The following is a 20,877-nucleotide window of genomic DNA, read 5'->3' as shown; positions in this document are numbered from 1 at the left end:
TGAGTCCAACACTCTATCTGGCCTGGACAGTTACTGAACCTGGATTATGAGTCCAACACTCTACCTGGACTGGACAGTTACTGAACCTAGATTATGAGTCCAACACTCTACCTGGCCTGGCCAGTTATTGAACCTGGATTATGAGTCCAACACTCTACCTGGCCAGGACTGTTATTGAACCTGGATTATGAGTCCAACACTCTATCTGGCCTGGACAGTTATTGAATCTGGATTATTAGTCCAACACTCTATCTGGCCTGGACAGTTACTGAACCTAGATTATTAGTCCAACACTCTATCTGGCCTAGACAGTTCTTGATCCTGGATTATAAGTCCAACACTCTACCTGGCCTGGACAGTAATTGAACCTGGATTATGAGTCCAACACTCTACCTGGCCTGGACAGTTACTGAACCTGGATTATAAGTCCAACACTCTACCTGGCCTGGACAGTCATTGAACCTGGATTATGAGTCCAACACTCTACCTGGCCAGGACAGTTACTGAACCTGGATTATGAGTCCAACACTCTACCTGGCCTGGACAGTTACTGAACCTAGATTATGAGTCCAACACCCTACCTGGCCTGGACAGTTACTTAACCTGGATTTTGAGCCCAACACTCTACCTGGCCTGGACAGTTACTGAACCTGGATTTTGGGCCCAACACTCTACCTGGCCTGGACAGTTACTGAACCTGGATTTTGGGCCCATCACTCTACCTGGCCTAGACAGTTACTGAACCTGGATTATAAGTCCAACAATCTACCTGGCATGGACAGTAACTGAATCTAGATTATTAGTCCAACACTCTATCTGGCCTGGACAGTTACTGAACCTGGATTATTAGTCCAACACTCTATCTGGCCTGGACAGTTACTGAACCTAGATTATTAGTCCAACACTCTATCTGGCCTGGACAGTTACTGAACCTGGATTATGAGTCCAACGCTCTATCTGGCCTGGACAGTTACTGAACCTGGATTACGAGTCCAACACTCTACCTGGCGTGGACAGTTACTGAACCTGGATTATGAGTCCAACACTCTACCTGGCCTGGACAGTTACTTAACCTGGATTTTGAGCCCCAACACTCTACCTGGCCTGGACAGTTACTGAACCTGGATTTTGGGCCCAACACTCTACCTGGCCTAGACAGTTACTGAACCTGGATTATGAGTCCAACACTCAACCTGGCCTGGACAGTAATTGAACCTGGATTATGAGTCCAACACTCTACCTGGCCTGGACAGTTACTGAACCTGGATTTTGGGCCCAACACTCTACCTGGCCTAGACAGTTACTGAACCTGGATTATAAGTCCAACAATCTACCTGGCCTGGACAGTAACTGAACCTAGATTATTAGTCCAACACTCTATCTGGCCTGGACAGTTACTGAACCTGGATTATTAGTCCAACACTCTATCTGGCCTGGACAGTTACTGAACCTAGATTATTAGTCCAACACTCTATCTGGCCTGGACAGTTACTGAACCTGGATTATGAGTCCAACGCTCTATCTGGCCTGGACAGTTACTGAACCTGGATTACGAGTCCAACACTCTACCTGGCCTGGACAGTTACTGAACCTGGATTATGAGTCCAACACTCTACCTGGCCTGGACAGTTACTTAACCTGGATTTTGAGCCCAACACTCTACCTGGCCTGGACAGTTACTGAACCTGGATTTTGGGCCCAACACTCTACCTGGCCTAGACAGTTACTGAACCTGGATTACGAGTCCAACACTCTATCTGGCCTGGACAGTTATTGAATCTGGATTATGAGTCCAACACTCTATCTGGCCTGGACAGTTACTGAACCTGGATAATGAGTTCAACACTCTATCTGGCCTAGACAGTTCTTGATCCTGGATTATAAGTCCAACACTCTACCTGGCCTGGACAGTTATTGAACCTGGATTATGAGTCCAACACTCTATCTGGCCTGGACAGTTACTGAACTTGGATTATGAGTCCAACACTCTATCTGGCCTAGACAGTAATTGAACCTGGATTATGAGTCCAACACTCTACCTGGCCTGGACAGTTACTGAACCTGGATTATAAGTCCAACATTCTACCTGGCCTGGACAGTTACTGAACCTGGATTATGAGTCCAACACTCTACCTGGCCTGGACAGTTACTGAACCTGGATTATGAGCCCAACACTCTACCTGGCCTGGACAGTTACTGAACCTGGATTATGAGTCCAACACTCTACCTGGCCTGGACAGTTACTTAACCTGGATTATAAGTCCAACACTCTACCTGGCCTGGACAGTTACTGAACCTAGATTATTAGTCCAACACTCTATCTGGCCTGGACAGTTACTGAACCTGGATTATGAGTCCAACACTCTATCTGGCCTGGACAGTTACTAAACCTGGATTATGAGTCCAACACTCTACCTGGCCTGGACAGTTACTGAACCTAGATTATTAGTCCAACACTCTATCTGGCCTGGACAGTTACTGAACCTGGTTTATGAGTCCAACACTCTATCTGACCTGGACAGTTACTGAACCTGGATTATGAGTCCAACACTCTACCTGGCCTGGACAGTTACTGAACCTGGATTATGAGTCCAACACTCTACCTGGCCTGGACAGTTATTAAACCTGGATTATGAGTCCAACACTCTATCTGGCATCTACAGTTATTGAATCTGGATTATGAGTCCAACACTCTATCTGGCCTGGACAGTTACTGAACCTGGATTATGAGTCCAACACTCTATCTGGCCTAGACAGTTCTTGATCCTGGATTATGAGTCCAACACTCTACCTGGCCTGGACAGTTACTGAACCTGGATTATGAGTCCAACACCCTACCTGGCCTGGACAGTTACTTAACCTGGATTTTGAGCCCAACACTCTACCTGGCCTGGACAGTTACTGAACCTGGATTATAAGTCCAACACCCTACCTGGCCTGGACAGTTACTGAACCTAGATTATTAGTCCAACACTCTATCTGGCCTGGACAGTTACTGAACCTGGATTATTAGTCCAACACTCTACCTGGCCTGGACAGTTACTGAACCTAGATTATTAGTCCAACACTATCTGGCCTGGATAGTTACTGAACCTGGATTATGAGTCCAACACTCTATCTTGCCAGGAGAGTTACTGAACCTGGATTATGAGTCCAACACTCTACCTGGCCTGGACAGTTACTGAGCCTGGATTATGATTCCAACACTCTACCTGGCCTGGACAGATACTGAACCTGGATTTTGGGCCCAACACTCTACCTGGCCTAGACAGTTACTGAACCTGGATTATAAGTCCAACACTCAACCTGGCCTGGACAGTTATTGAACCTGGATTATGAGTCCAACACTCTATCTGGCCTGGACAGTTACTGAACTTGGATTATGAGTCCAACACTCTATCTGGCCTAGACAGTAATTGAACCTGGATTATGAGTCCAACACTCTACCTGGCCTGGACAGTTATTGAACCTGGATTATGAGTCCAACACTCTACCTGGCCTGGACAGTTACTGAACCTGGATTATGAGTCCAACACCCTACCTGGCCTGGACAGTTACTTAACCTGGATTTTGAGCCCAAGACTCTACCTGGCCTGGACAGTTACTGAACCTGGATTTTGGGCCCAACACTCTACCTGGCTTAGACAGTTACTGAACCTGGATTATGAGTCCAACACTCTACCTGGCCTGGACAGTAACTGAACCTAGATTATTAGTCCAACACTCTATCTGGCCTGGACAATTAGTGAACCTGGATTATTAGTCCAACACTCTATCTGGCCTGGACAGTTACTGAACCTAGATTATTAGTCCAACACTCTATCTGGCCTGGACAGTTACTGAACCTGGATTATGAGTCCAACACTCTATCTGGCCTGGACAGTTACTGAACCTGGATTATAAGTCCATCATTCTACCTGGCCTGGACAGTTACTGAACCTGGATTATGAGTCCAACACTCTACCTGGCCTGGACAGTTATTGAACCTGGATTATGAGCCCAACACTCTACCTGGCCTGGACAGTTACTGAACCTGGATTATGAGTCCAACACCCTACCTGGCCTGGACAGTTACTTAACCTGGATTATAAGTCCAACACTCTACCTGGCCTGGACAGTTACTGAACCTAGATTATTAGTCCAACACTCTATCTGGCCTGGACAGTTACTGAACCTGGATTATGAGTCCAACACTCTATCTGGCCTGGACAGTTACTAAACCTGGATTATGAGTCCAACACTCTATCTGGCCTGGACAGTTACTGAACCTAGATTATTAGTCCAACACTCTATCTGGCCTGGACAGTTACTGAACCTGGATTATGAGTCCAACACTCTATCTGGCCTGGACAGTCACTGAACCTGGATTATGAATCCAACACTCTACCTGGCCTGGACAGTTACTGAACCTGGATTATGAGTCCAACACTCTACCTGGCCTGGACAGTTACTGAACCTGGATTATGAGTCCAACACTCTATCTGGCCTGGACAGTTGTTGAATCTGGATTATGAGTCCAACACTCTACCTGGCCTGGACAGTAATTGAACCTGGATTATGAGTCCAACACTCTACCTGGCCTGGACAGTTACTGAACCTGGATTATAAGTCCAACACTCTACCTGGCCTGGACAGTTGTTGAACCTGGATTATGAGTCCAACACACTACCTGGCCTGGAAAGTTACTGAACCTGGATTATGAGTCCAACACTCTACCTGGCCTGGACAGTAATTGAACCTGGATTATGAGTCCAACACTCTACCTGGCCTGGACAGTTACTGAACCTGGATTATGAGTCCAACACTCTACCTGGCCTGGACAGTTATTGAACCTGGATTATGAGTCCAACACTCTACCTGGCCTGGACAGTTGTTGAACCTGGATTATGAGTCAAACACTCTACCTGGCCTGGACAGTTACTGAACCTGGATTATGAGTCCAACACTCTACCTGGCCTGGACAGTTACTGAACCTGGATTATAAGTCCAATACTCTACCTGGCCTGGACAGTTGTTGAACCTGGATTATGAGTCCAACACTCTACCTGGCCTGGACAGTTACTGAACCTGGATTATGAGTCCAACACTCTACCTGGCCTGGACAGTAATTGAACCTGGATTATGAGACCAACACTCTACCTGGCCTGGACAGTTACTGAACCTGGATTATGAGTCCAACACTCTACCTGGCCTGGACAGTTATTGAACCTGGATTATGAGTCCAACACTCTACCTGGCCTGGACAGTTACTGAACCTGGATTATGAGTCCAACACCCTACCTGGCCTGGACAGTTACTTAACCTGGATTTTGAGCCCAACACTCTACCTGGCCTGGACAGTTACTGAACCTGGATTATAAGTCCAACACTCTACCTGGCCTGGACAGTTACTGAACCTAGATTATTAGTCCAAAACTCTATCTGGCCTGGACAGTTACTGAACCTGGATTATGAGTCCAACACTCTATCTGGCCTGGACAGTTACTGAACCTGGATTATTAGTCCAACACTCTACCTGGCCTGGACAGTTACTGAACCTAGATTATTAGTCCAACACTATCTGGCCTGGATAGTTACTGAACCTGGATTATGAGTCCAACACTCTATCTGGCCAGGACAGTTACTGAACCTGGATTATGAGTCCAACACTCTACCTGGCCTGGACAGTTACTGAGCCTGGATTATGATTCCAACACTCTACCTGGCCTGGACAGTTACTGAACCTGGATTTTGGGCCCAACACTCTACCTGGCCTGGACAGTTACTGAACCTGGATTATAAGTCCAACACTCTACCTGGCCTGGACAGTTATTGAACCTGGATTATGAGTCCAACACTTTACCTGGTCTGGACAGTTATTGAACCTGGAATTATGAGTCCAACACTCTACCTGGCCTGGACAGTTATTGAACCTGGATTATGAGTCCAACACTCTATCTGGCCTGGACAGTTACTGAACCTGGATTATGGGTCCAACACTCTATCTGGCCTAGACAGTTATTGAACCTGGATTATGAGTCCAACACTCTATCTGGCCTAGACAGTTACTGAACCTGGATTATAAGTCCAACACTCTACCTGGCCTGGACAGTTATTGAATCTGGAGTATGAGTCCAACACTCTATCTGGCCTGGACAGTTACTGAACCTGGATTATGAGTCCAACACTCTATCTGGCCTAGACAGTTATTGAACCTGGATTATGAGTCCAACACTCTACCTGGCCTGGACAGTTATTGAATCTGGATTATGAGTCCAACACTCTACCTGGCCTGGACAGTTACTGAACCTGGATTATGAGTCCAACACTCTATCTGGCCTGGACAGTTACTGAACCTGGATTATGAGTCCAACACTCTACCTGGCCTGGACAGTTACTGAACCTGGATTATGAGTCCAACACTGCCAACTGAGCTACCACTCCATATTGCTCTTCACAATAATGATGATATTTGTATTTTTAGAAAATCTTTTTGTGATGCTACCATGATATTATGCCAGTGCCATAAAAATGGATAGGTGAGTACATATCTTTGCATACATTGGAACCTGAGATCAGATCCTGTACTACATATGTGAAAGGTTAACTATTTGCTTGTAATACTGATAATGATGAGTAAAACAGTGTCCGAGACAGTGCAACTTCTTTTTATTCAATCATTATAAAGTCCATTTGTAGCCTTCCAATATAAAAAAAAAACAATTTACTGTGATTTCGGATCCAGTGATTTCTTGAAATATTGTCTCTCATTTATTTCCTTTCCTGAAATATTGTCTTTCATCATTTCTTTTGTCATAATCTCACTCTTTTTAAAATGTCTGGAAAATTTCATCTTTTAATCCATTAGATAGATTTAAATACATTTAAATAAATCTCATCCTATTTGATAAAAGCAAAAATCAAAATAAGAATTATTTGCTCAATTCAAAAAAGCTAATAAAAACTTGAAAGACATTTCAATCATGAAAAAACATCACAAAAATCTAAAATACTTTTCAGTTTACATTATATAAGTGATTTTTACTCTCCTTTGATTATCAACTTCTAGATCTGAAGCATTCTTTGCCTTTTTATTCTTGAATAATCTTACTGGAAATATGTTTTACAGTTGTGACACAAAAAGGCTAGAACATTTTTTGTGAAATTTTAAAGTAAATACTGACAAAGGTTATATTACCTTTATCCTTAACCTGAAAATACCAGATGAATAATAAAATGCTTTAAAGGAATACTTCCATCCAAAACATCATGTGATTGAACTAAAACTGAAATGTCTCCATCAGCATCACAGCAATTCAAAGTGGTCTGACACTGATGGAATGGAATCATAAACAAGAAAGAAGAATAATCACTACAATACTCGGCATCCATTTTAGCTAATGAAAGAATCTGGCATACATGATGCCAAGCATTATGCTTTTATGGACTGATAAGTACTTTCCCAAGAATCAAATTTAGAAGTAAAAAACATGCTGTCATTTAAAATCTAATTAAGATTTTTATTGAAAAATTTAAACTCACCTGTGGTGCTTGCAGAATCATCTGCAGGTCACTTAATGTTATTGAGGAGAAGTTCTGAGATGGCCTGGATGTCTCCAAGACGTAGATGAAATGAAGGAGACTGCTATTCTGAAACCAAGACACATGGTTTTTGCATTTCTTTAATAGATTTGCATTTCTTTAATAGAAATGAAGTTTCATGTTGTGGACTCGACTTAAAGTCAAAAAATATTTTAGGTGATATATTCTCGATTGCATAATCATGGCACAAAAGCTGTGAGAAGTCCAACTTATGAGTAAATATGGTTGTTGTTGTTGTTGTTGTTGTGGGGTTTAATGCCATTTTTCAGCACAAGATAGGCTTTACATGGTGCCCAGTATTAATGGTGGAGGAAGAACTCGAGGAAAACCCCAGAAAGAACCACTGACCAACGAGAAGCTACTGGCAAGCTTTCTCACATACCCACATTGGCTGAACCAGCAACTTGAACCCACACAGACAGAGGTGAGATGGCAGTGATCCGTAATGGTGAGCGCTTTAGACCAGTTGGGGCCCCAAGTAAATACGATAAGCATAGAAAGCTTGAGAATTCCAACTTATGAGTAGATATGGTAAGTATAAAAAGCTGTGATCTACTACATCTACATACTGTCATAAACTATGATGCCTTTAGGATGTTATGACTCTTCCACTGCCTTCATGACACAAAGTATAAATTAAATTTTTTACCCCTATTTTCCCAAGCATGTACGAATGTGGAAAACAGTAATGTATTTGAGGATATGAGGGCAGTGATTTAGACTGCAACAATTCGTTTGACAGACTCACCTCAACCTGTGACAGAATTAACATTTTAAATTCCACAATACTCTTCTAACACGCTATGGAAAATTGGGACAACATATGACCTTTATTTTTCAAATTAAATAAGAAGAAAATCTGTTACATTCAGTCAACATTAGACTTGTACAAAGTCAGACCATTGCAGTGGCAAAAACCCAGGTATTACTGTGTGTACTTGCTTACAAGTCAAGTCCAACTGCAAAATATCGCAGCAGATATGGATCCATGCCAAATATCCCAGCAGATCTGGGTCCATGCAGGTTTTTAGGAGTAACCAGTAGAACAAACAATATAGACCAAAATCTGCTCAATCATGCATTATGCTATGTCATATTAGGGTCTATGTTGTTTGCAGTGGGACTTAAGTTATAAGCAGATATATGCGGTAAAACATAACAGACAGAGAGTTGCTTACAGTCTGACATGCTGGCAAACATCATCTGGACGAAAATGACAAGAAAATCACCTTCTTTGCTCTTTCATGAAAAAATATAATAAAGATAAAAATAAATTTCTTTATCTTTTCATCAGTTATTGAAGGAAATTATTTTACTTGCTATTGCAAGTATGCCATTTTAAACAGAAGAACAATAGAAGTATCATCCAATCATTCAATATTCATTTTGATCACGGATAAAAGGTGACAAGAAAGCTGTTATATGCATTGCAAGTCTTCAGTGTGGAAAAAATGTAAATATTTAAATTAATAGCTTTCATCAGAGACTGACACTGGAAAAACTTCACTCTACATGATAAACTGCTTGGGATGTACTAGAAACGTACTAATTTAAAATTCACATGAATTTCATCCTACTTTATCTGAGTGATACTGGGGTAGCGTGAGGGCAGTTAAGTTTGGTTTAATTTACAAAAGTTTGTTTTTGGATCTTCACAAACTCTTACTTCCTAAAAATTGAAAAGATGAGGTGTATTCGTAAAAGAAATTACTTTCATTAATGCAGATATGCAAAGTAAGTAAATACTTACTAGCTGTTGTTCATATTTGGCTGCCAAATTCACAATGCTGTCATGGTTTGGTCTTGAAGCTGGCATATCTTTCTGTCTGTCAATCAAAAGAATCACCATACTCTTGCCCTGGTCAAATCTGGCCTGTAAATTTTGGTAAGTTGATTTCAAAATGGTAGCCATCGTAGCATTACAAAAAAACCCATTGATAATGAAAATGTTACTCATTCAGAAAACAATATTTCTTAATGGCTATTCCATTAAAACATATATGGAGAAGTGGGCAGAATGCAGTTTTAAAAATCTATGCAAGGGTGTCCTTTTCCATGGGTGGCTGTAAAAAGGGTGTAAATTAATTCTATGGGAGGGGGGTACAATTTCTAATGCCTTCTACGCCCATCGGTAAGTTTTAATGGAATAGCCCTAAATACTAAATAAACTCCAACCCTCCACAGCAGAAAATTACTTAATGTACTAAATACTCTCACAATGATCAAATACAACTGGACAAAACCAAGTTAAAATGTAAGGACAAAATGACATATGATGCAAGCATATAATGTAATACATTAAATGGATCCTCGATGATAGCAGTATATAAAACACAATCAAACCAGTCACTAGTGGCCACTTATCGGAAAAATGCAAAACTGTCCACTGCACACATGTGACTGCTGTACATAGTTTCAAATTTTAAAATTGGTTTGGAACAAATACCACGCACAGAATATTATTATCACTATTATTAATTATCAAGATTATTTTGTGTCCTGCACAACAAAATCATAATTACAGGTATATACTGTTCTCTCCCAAATCTATGTTCCATACAAGATTACTGTAGCCTGCACACTTTAAATAAACTCCCGTAAATGCAATCATCATCATCATAAAAATATGTGTGTGTGTGTGATTTGAAGTTTTAACATAGCTTTAAAAAAAAATCAGTCATATCGCTATGATGTCTGCAGTGTGACAGTTTATAGTAATGTCTGGCACTGGGGCACCATGATAATGTGATTGATCTCATGCCCAGTCACATTATCCTGACACCAGTCCTAACACTAACCTCTTAATGCTGAGCACCTAGAGAGGCATCTGTTAGTAACCTTTTGATAAGTCTTTGGCATGACTCAGCTGGGGTTCAAACCCGCAACCTCCCAAAACCAAGGCAGACATAAAAGTATACACAGATCTTAATTTGTTCACATTATATAAACAATATCTGGATTAGTCAGTTACTCCACTCACTAAGAGCAAAAGACAGTCAGCTTACGTGAAAAGACTGTGATGAAATGGAAATCACAAGAAGCAGTACATGGCTATTTGCTGTGACTCAAGAACCGAAACTTTACCTGCTTTGACAGACATGTTTTTGAATACTGAATGACCCCTGACCGAATGAAAAGGGATGTAACTCTTCTAAAAAATAATGTTTTTCTTTAAGATGGCTTTAATTCACAGGCAAATAGATAAAGATATCTAACTACACCTGTGACAATGTCACAAAAGGAGACTTCCATTTCTGCTGTGATAAAACAACTACTTTTCCCACCATCCAGCAAGTGAATTGCTTCGACCTTCATCCCTAATGAAAAAACATTTGAATTTGACACCTCTGAGTAAAACTATTAAAATCACAATAAGAAATGTTTGTGTAGTGGTTCACATGATATAGACAGTGCTCTTAAAACTCACTCATTTTGACTCAAGAACAAACTTAAAGACCTAATAATGTTTCCTACCTTAAATATTTTTAGCATGTTTTTTGATGTTTTCTAATTTCACACTGTTTTTTGTAATAATATCATTATATATGTTTTTTATGTTATAGGTGTTGTCTAATGTTGTAAAGTGCTTATAGCTTCTAAAGATTAAGCGTTATACAAAATCCTCATTATTATTATTATTATTATTATTATTATTATTTGTTTAGATCCTTATATCACTACAGCATTTAATGTAATTTATAATGTAATACTTAATTATATGTGTTTAGATCATCATATAATGAGAGCACATAATGTAATACTTAGGTATATGTATTTAGATCCTCATAAGTTGACAACACATAATGTAAAACTTAGGCATATATGCTTGCATCTTCATCCGATAAAGCATATAGTGCTACAAATGAGTAAACAGTGGATATATTTCATCAAATGGGTGAAAAACTTGTTATTTTCATGATTGTCGGAACTGCATGTAGAAGGTCTGCTAACAGGACATGTATTTGTTGATTCTGCCTACTGTTCACCAACGCAGTGAGGAGGCAGGACTTACATGAGAGGTAAACTAATGAAGCTCTTGACAGCAGTTTAAATGCCAGGTTAGTACCCATGATATATTCCACCTGGGCAAGAATCCAATATCTGGTATCTGCTCATCAATGATAATGTGGTGTGCAAAGCTTTCAGCTGTGACTGGTGCTGTTTCTCACTAAAGAGCCGTAGAAAGTTAGCTATTGTGGTATAGATTATTGCAGTGGTATAGAAAGTTAGCTATTGAGGTATAGATTATTGCAGTGGTATAGAAAGTTAGCTACTGAAGTATAGATTACACTGGTCAACAGTGAAATCATTACTGACTTGAAAAGGCCCTAATCTGTAGTATTTTGGTGTGCCGAACACGAATATAACCGTGAAAAATTTGTATTGGCTCTCATTTTGAAGATATTCATATACCTCATTTTCTATGTTTCACTGTGTAAATTTCTCCAGTAGGACTGCAGCAACATCCGGAATAATGATGTAACATTGCATAATACCATCATGCTCACATCATCCACAGTTGATTGCATCATTTTCTGATGCAATGCAATACTAATGCCATGCGGCTGCTGAAGTAAGTTGACGTCAGCAGTGTACTATACATGTGTAGGCCTATTATACTAATGCCAGGCGGCTGCTGAAGCTGACGTAAGCCGTGTACTATATAAAGCCCAATCAGATAGGTTCAGCATTTAAAATATTTTAGACGTTGTGCGAGACAGTTCAAGCTACTGTTACATAAAACTTATTATTTTATCCATTTACGTACAATAAAGAACAGTAATGCCTCGAAAGTGTGTTAATACCGCGGACAATTTTTGCTATATTTGTGGGGAAGTGACATTTGCCAACCAGAAGAAAAGTATCAATTCTCAAGTGAAGAAGGCATATCATCTTTACTTCGGATGCAAGGTTGGTGACCAAGACAAGCCTTGGGCTCCGCATATATGCTGTGCTACATGTACAACACAGCTTTTACAGTGGTTGAATTGCAAAAGGTCATCAATGCCGTTTGCAGTCCCAATGGTGTGGAGAGAGCCAAGCAACCACCTAAATGACTGTTACTTCTGCTTGGTTCCTCCTCTTTCCGGCGGAAAAGCGAAGCGAAAGAAGTCGAGAATAGTCTACCCAAACATTCCGTCTGCATTGAGACCAGTTCCACATGGTGAGGGACTTCCTATTCCATAACCTCCAGCAGAATATTCTCTTGATTCATCTGACGAAGACAAAGGTGAGTCGACCTGTTCTTCTCCTGGTCCATCAGCATGCAGTGATCCAGATTTTCACTGTGGTGCATCATCAACCCCACACAGAATAACACAGGAAGAACTAAATGACCTGATTCGTGATTTGGACTTATCAAAGAACAAGGCAGAATTGCTAGGATCAAGACTCCAACAATGGAATCTTCTAGAAGAAGATGTCACAATTACTGCATATCGAAAGCGCCACCAGCAATTGGAGCCTTTCTTCAAAAAGGAAAGTAATCTGATATTCTGTTCCGATATTGAGGGCCTCATGAATGCTTTAAAAATCACTCATGACCCACAAGAATGGAGACTATTTGTGGACTCTTCGAAACTGAGTTTCAAGGCTGTGCTTTTGCACAATGGAAACATTCTTCCATCTATTCCAGTAGCGTATGCTGTCCACATGAAAGAGACATACGATAACTTAAGGCAGCTACTGAATTCCATTGAGTATAACAAGTACAGCTGGCACCTCTGTGGTGATTTGAAGGTAGTTGCCCTTTTAATGGGACTGCAGCAAGGATATACAAAATACATGTGTTTCTTATGCGAGTGGGATAGCCGAGCAAGGGAAATGCACTACATGAGGAAGGAATGGACTCACAGGCAGAATGTAGCCATTGGAGAGAAGAATATCCAACACCCAGCTCTGGTTGAGGCTCAGAAAATCTTGCTACCACCCCTTCACATCAAACTAGGTTTGATGAAGAACTTCGTGAAAGCCATTGACCGGACTTTGCCAGCATTCCGATACCTGCATGAAAAATTCCCTCGACTCAGCGAAGCAAAGATTAAAGAGGGAGTTTTTGTGGGTCCTCAGATTCGAGAGCTTTTCAAAGATGACCGGTTCAACAACTTGCTGGAAGGTGACGCGAAACAAGCATGGAATGCTTTTCGCCTAGTTTCTACAAACTTCCTCGGAAATGTTAGGGCAGAAAACTATAAGGAACTAGTAGAAGACATGTTGATGAAGTATAAGAAACTTGGCTGCAATATGTCTCTAAAGATTCACTTCCTTCATTCCCATTTGGATTTCTTTCCTAGCAACTGTGGTATTGTTAGTGATGAACACGGCGAACGTTTTCATCAAGATATCGCAACAATGGAACAAAGATACCAGGGAAAATGGTCCACTACAATGCTGGCTGACTACTGCTGGACACTCCTCAGAGATGCTCCCGAACAGCTGTACAAGAGACAGGCGAAGAAATCTAAGATGTAGTCAATGACTTGATTTTTTATAGGTAGGCTATTACAGTTGACCTTTTACTATTGGAATGCATTTCGTTATGTAAACATTAATTTCTTGCAGATTACAAAAAAACTAGAGCCAATTTTGCAATTTGACTGTCATATTCGTGTTCAGCACATAAAAATTGATAAGAATTGACTAATTTTATTTCAGTAACATGACTTTTGTAAAAATTTGTTGTCCAGTGTTATTGCAGTGGTATAGAAAGTTAGCTATTGAGGTATAGACTATTGCAGTGGTATAGAAAGTTAGCTATTGAGGTATAGATTATTGCAGTGATATAGAAAGTTAGCTATTGAGGTATAGATTATTGCAGTGGTATAGAAAGTTAGCTATTGAGGTATAGATTATTGCAGTGGTATAGAAAGTTAGCTATTGAGGTATAGATTATTGCAGTGGTATATAGTGTCCTTGTGCACACCACTGTGAGAATATACTCCACTGCAAAATTGTCTGCAGCCTTTAAGGTGGAGGGTCTGCAGCCTTTAAGGTGGAGGGGCTGCAGCCTTTAAGGTGGAGGGGCCAGATTGTTTGAGGGATCTCCACCACTTGTTGTAAGAACTAATATTTATCAATACACGTGAAAGGGCACAGAGGATAAAAAAAACCCAGAAAAGTTGGAAATTTATAGATGGAGTATACTTACTGCCAAAGCTGAAAGTCCAACTTATTATAAGGCAGAAAACATCCAATGTATGGATTTTGATCTCTCTCTGTAGAGAACATGCTACTTAGCACATACAGAAGTAGTAATTGATGATTTCATGGGATGTAGTGCTAGTCCTTGCATCATGGGGAGATCACTCTATCTAACAGCCACCTAGGTGGGCAGATAACTTTGAGCTTTTAGTTCAAAAGTTTTACTCTTGGTGGGTTGGATTCGCAGTAGTAGTTCACCTTAAGTATTATGATTGTAACATTTTTGAAGAAATGTTTATGTTCAAACAACTGACTGCAATATAAACTTAAAGTTTCAAGTAAGAAAAGAAGTGTTTCATAATAATCCCTTATGTAAATGCATAATTCAGTTAATTAGCAGTCAGATAATATCAAATAAACTGTAATACCTGGTGTTGTTGTCTCTCCTTTACAAGCATGCTGTATGCCACTTCCTGTGCTTGGAAGATATCTGCTGTGCCTGGAAAACGAGTATACACACAATGTAATCTATTTCATAAATAGAAGCAAAATGCCGTGAGCATTTTCTTCAGCATCAACAGGGATTTCTCTATGAGAAAAAGAAATCTATCATCTATCATTCTTTCTGTCCATATATTAATCTATCAAAAAAACTTTATATTTTCTGACAGTAATATCCCCATTCACTTGTCTGTCAGTCAGACTGACTGACTGACTGACAATCCATCCATCAAAATTTGTCCTCAAACAGACACCACATTCTGATGGCTTTATTTGAAAAGGACTGTTGAGATATTCTGCACCTAAAAATGATCCAGCATATATTCCATGAAATAAAAATGTATTATAATTATAGACTGTAATATAACACATATTAGCAAATCAGAATATCATACCCCGGACTGTAATATAACACATATTAGCAAATCAGAATATCATACCCCAGACATTTCTGCACAGATTAATGTTATATGTCTAGATCACAAATATTAAAAAAATTAAATAAAAGAAAATGTTGGTGCACACTGGGCAGTTCACTAATATTAGTTGTTTTACAGTAAATTTAATTTGAAATGATATATTTTGAATGTAAACTAATATGGGAATGTTAGATATGCCAAGAAGCAACAATAATAATCTCAAAGACAGTCCAACAGTCAAAACATTTTCTTAATGCATATGAACAAAAGTTTCTTCTCGGATATATATATATATATATATATATATATATATATATATATATATATATATATATACACTCACACAGTGTCACCCCACTATAACACAATGGATGGGGTTCATAGATCCTGACATTGTTATATATCGAACTGTTATAAGGAACCAAGTCAGCTAGCTGAAGAAAATGATACAATTGTACCCAAATAATGGCCTGGAGGGGAAGGGGTAATAAAAGCAGATGCAAAGATATGTGGTTCTGATTAAATGAAGATAAAATTAATCTGAAATACAAGTGTATATTGGTAACTTATATTAGTGTAGTACAATCCATAATGTGTTAAGTACTGTACATGTATCTAAAAATCCATTAATTCAAGTACAGATCACGTTATAAAATCATCATATTCCATTAGAAAACACAAATAACACATGTATAAAAAATGTAGTCCTTATGTGATCCTTATCCCATTGTCAATAAATATGTGTCACTAAACAATTCACTAGGATACTGTCGCCAGTAGCACATGGCTATAGTTGTTTACATGCTACACATACATGTACTTAAAATTGGACATAATTCTGGTCAGCTGGACACAGCTATCATCTTGCTGAGGCTACCCAAGGGATGATTCTATTCATAGGGATATGAAAACAAGTGAAAAAAATTAAAGTGTAACACCTTCAATTAAACTGATGGCCAGATATCAATGGTTTCAAAAGATTGGAATTTTAATTTGCATTTAATGGCGCCATTGTTAGCAATTGTAAACATAAATATTTTTTCCTGCAAAAAAAAGAAGAAACTTTCACAGCACAATAAACATCTTCCAATCACTTTGGAAACTGCAACAATCCATCAGACTCCACTGCTTTTATTTGAGTTTGGTGCTGACATCCTTTGATGAAAAGTTGTTTGTTTTAATGAAGACTGAACTCAGCTTGCTTTGATGAAGGGTGCATGTGTGACTGAAGTCACTGCTAAATAACAACTTTGTAGGATCAAACAAATATGCGTTTGTTAATATCAAATAAATGTAGAACACTGACACTGAATATTTTTTTCATTTGATTAGTATTTATACAGAATGATTGGTCCTACAAAGGTAATCAGTATTCTTTAAAGTTTCAGCAAAACAATTTTTTTTGGGTTTATTTTTTTAAAAAATTAGCTGTTGTAGCTGTTCCTTCAAAGGTCAATAGATTGTAGCTAGTCTGGTAGCATGACTATTGGAGTGTATTATAGCAATAGATTGTAGCTAGTCTGGTAGCATGACTATTGGAGTGTATTACAGCATACAGCAGGCCAGATGTCTGCATAAAGCAGATTATGATATAACAATGCACTGTTAAGATAATTTGTCATTAAAATAAAGGATTTGTTTTATAATATGCAACAACAGATAGTTTCCAGTACATTTTATATCCAAGTTTACATCTTCCTTTCATGGTGCCTTTGAATTTCTCCACTCCAAACCCAAGATTGTATGTACAAGTTTAAACAGCCATCACATCTGTCACAAAAATTGCCAGATGGTACATTTTGTCTCCAATAAGGAAAAAAAACCCCCCACAATTTGCAACATTGGCAAAGGACAGCACTATCCCTGAATAAACTGTTTACACATTATTTTTCATATTTTTAAGAAGAAAAAATATTTTTGCCTGTGTAAGAAAATACATGTAAATAAAATTTCAGAAGCCATGCTACAATCGTCTTACATTAGAATACATATGCAATCTCTTCTCTTCCCCAAAATGATAGTAAACTTTGTACACCATATTTTTCATACTTTTCAGAAGAAATTTCTTTTTACATGTATGATAAAAATACATGAATATGAAATTTCAGGAGTGTTATCTATTTTCCAAAGGGTATGGAAACACTTATACCTGATGCCCATTGGGTTGACTGTGCAAACCTCTGTAGGTATTCTATATTCTTCTGGTTGGCAATAAAGAGTCTGTCTCCACAGCTCTCTGGACTGGCAGCACTAGTACTGTTATTGACAGGAAATACAACCAGATTCACCTATTTATTGTAAAAAAAATAGCATACTTTACAAATGTGCATCTAATGTAAATTGTTTTTTTATGAATGACATGTTCTATGAATCATCTAATTCTCACAATTCATTATCCAAATAACTACTCCCCTTGCATTGCTGCTTAATTTGCTAAAAATTATCTGAAAAATTGTTTTTGTTTTTGTCTACAGTCCATTCATTCATCTGTCCATTAAGTACACTTGTGTTGTAATCAAGATATACAAAATATAATCAACAGGTCTGCCTAGACCAAACTGGATGTTTTGAAACCATGAACAGGTCTCAAGACTTGACCAGTATCTGGTCAATGACCTTATTTACATGCTTCCATGACAATGGTTTGTGACAAGTATATGTAGGGAGGACTTTTTGTTAAGGTGTTGTGTTAAAGCTATTGAAAATCATAACATCAACATAGGTTGCTGTATTCAGCTGAGATATGCTAGGTCATGTATCAGCAACCTATGAAATGCATGCCATATGCTAGGTCACATTCTTTTGCATACCAGGGCCCAGCAACGTGGAATAAATTGCCCACTGAACTTAGACACAAAGACACAGTGATCACATTCAAGAGGGCTCTCAAAACTCACTTATTTCGACAGCAAGAACAAACTTAAAGACCTAATAATGTTTCCTACCTGAAATATTCTCAGCCTGTTTTTTATTTTATTTTTTTAATGTTTTTCTAATTTCATGTTGTTTGTTTTTGTAACAATATTATGTTTCTTATCTTATAGGTGTTGTCTAAAGTTGTAAAGTGCTTAGAGCTTCTAAAGATTAGGCGCTATACAAAGTCCTCATTATTATTATTATTATTATCAGCAACCTATGGAATGCATGCCATATGCTAGGTCACATATCAGCAACCTATGGAATGCATGCCATATGCTAGGTCATGTATCAGCAACCTATGGAATGCATGCCATATGCTAGGTCATGTATCAACAACCTATGGAATGCATGCCATATGCTAGGTCACGTATCAGCAACCTATGGAATGCATGCCATATGCTAGGTCACGTATCAGCAACCTATGGAATGCATGCCATATGCTAGGTCACGTATCAGCAACCTATGGAATGCATGCCAACAGTGGCATTCCAGACACTTTGGAAAGGCACATGGTTTTAGTTTTGCATTGTATGTACTTGTTACAACTCTACAGTCTTTAACTAAATAACAGAAAAAGCAAAACCAGCAAGTTTAGTAAAACTCAAGAAATAATTTATTTATCCTAGATCACAAAGTGAAAATTGAAAGGAACGTAAAATATTAAGACTTTATTCCCAAATAATCCTAAAAGTTCTATCACAAGTCCAAAAGTATAGAGTTCTGGATGAATTCCAATCTTGAATGTGCTGATGTGCCAATAGTCTTAAATGTGCTGATGTGCCAATAGTCTTGATGTATCACACTGTTATAATCCAGAATGTCTTTGAATGAATCCTCAATAATCACAAAGTAATATTTATGTCCAAAATATAAATGAATACTTTGTAATTACAAGGAATAAATTTTAAATGGAAGAGTCCTCTCAAATTGTATTTGAACACAATAGTAAATACTTCAAACACGATGCATGGATTTAGACATAAAATACAATTATTACTGAAACAAAATGATCAAGAGATTGAAAAAATATTGATAAAGAAGTTGTATTTGAATGGTATACATAAATTTAAATTGAAAACAGGTTTTCATTTTATCCTTAGCTTCACTGTTTGAAAAAATGAGAACTTAAAAATATCAGGTAGAATATGGGCATAAAAATGATGATTTTAGACAAAGGTAACATGGAACATAATTTTCCATGTCAAATAACTACAGTTTAATTCCAAAGATTTACTGATAATAGTTTAAATTAAAAACAGATATTTGGATCGTATGCATTTTCCCTTTGTGATTTATGTAATATTGACAACATTCCCCACAACCCCAAACTGATATCATTCAACAACACAGTACTGTCATAATGCTCCCCAAAAACTGCCAACATTTAAATTTTCTTTTCTTCTACCTATTACTGACATCCCTGGCTGTTTTATTAGTAATTTCAATTTCCATCCTGACTTTTGGAATTAGTCGTCTGAATGTCCATCATAACTGTTGGTATTAGTCATTACAATTTCCATCATGACTGTTGGTATTAGTCATTTCAATTTCCATCCTGACTGTTGGTATTAGTCATTTCAATGTCCATTTTGATTGCTGGTATTAGTCATTTCAATTTCCATCCTAACTGTTGGTATTAGTCATTTCAATTTCCATCATGACTGTTGGTATTAGTTATTACAATTTCCATCCTGACTGTTGGTATTAGTCATTTCAATTTCCATCCTGACTGTTGGTATTAGTCATTACAATTTCCATCCTGACTGCTGGTATCAGTCATTTCAATTTCCATCATAACTGTTGGTTTTAGTCATTACAATGTCCATCATGATTACTGGTATTAGTCATTTCAATTTCCATCCTGACTGTTGGTATTAGTCATTACAATTTCCATCATCACTGTTGGTATTAGTCATTTCAATTTCCATCATGACTGTTGGTATTAATCATTTCAATTTCTATCATAACTGTTGGTATTAGTCATTACAATGTCCATCATGATTGTTGGTATTAGTCATTTCAATTTCCATCATGACTGTTGGTATTAGTCATTACAATTTCCATCATAACTGTTGGTATTAGTCATTTCAATGTCCATCATGACTGTTGGTATTAGTCATTTCAATGTCCATCATGACTGTTGGTATCAGTCATTACAATTTCCATCATGACTGTTGGTATTAGTCATACCACTCAGATCATCCTGACTGTTGGTATTTGTCATGTCAATGACCATCCTGATTGTTGGTATTTGCCATGTCAATGTCCATCCTGATTGTTGGTATTAGTCATGTCAATGTCCATTATGACTGTTGGT

At 38.4% G+C, this 20,877-nt stretch overlaps 1 protein-coding gene across 1 annotated transcript in view; it reads right to left on the bottom strand.

Moving 5' to 3' along the window:
* LOC149803968 (VWFA and cache domain-containing protein 1-like) overlaps positions 1 to 20,877 on the bottom strand; it is a 115,579-nt gene that overhangs the window by 74,966 nt on the left and 19,736 nt on the right. The window contains exons 4-7 of the mRNA XM_089954031.1: positions 17,791 to 17,929; positions 15,150 to 15,220; positions 9,332 to 9,454; positions 7,522 to 7,629 (exon numbers count right to left, since the gene is read on the bottom strand). Of these exons, the coding sequence (XP_089810157.1) occupies positions 7,522 to 7,629; positions 9,332 to 9,454; positions 15,150 to 15,220; positions 17,791 to 17,929 (441 nt within the window). The remainder of the gene's footprint in view (positions 1 to 7,521; positions 7,630 to 9,331; positions 9,455 to 15,149; positions 15,221 to 17,790; positions 17,930 to 20,877) is intronic.

This window comes from Sinohyriopsis cumingii, chromosome 3, assembly GCF_028554795.1.
Source record: "Sinohyriopsis cumingii isolate HCF-2022 chromosome 3, ASM2855479v2, whole genome shotgun sequence".
Taxonomy (NCBI): Eukaryota; Metazoa; Mollusca; class Bivalvia; order Unionida; family Unionidae; genus Sinohyriopsis; species Sinohyriopsis cumingii.
Note: the sequence above shows the minus strand (reverse complement) of the source record. Positions and strands in the feature narration are given on the sequence as shown.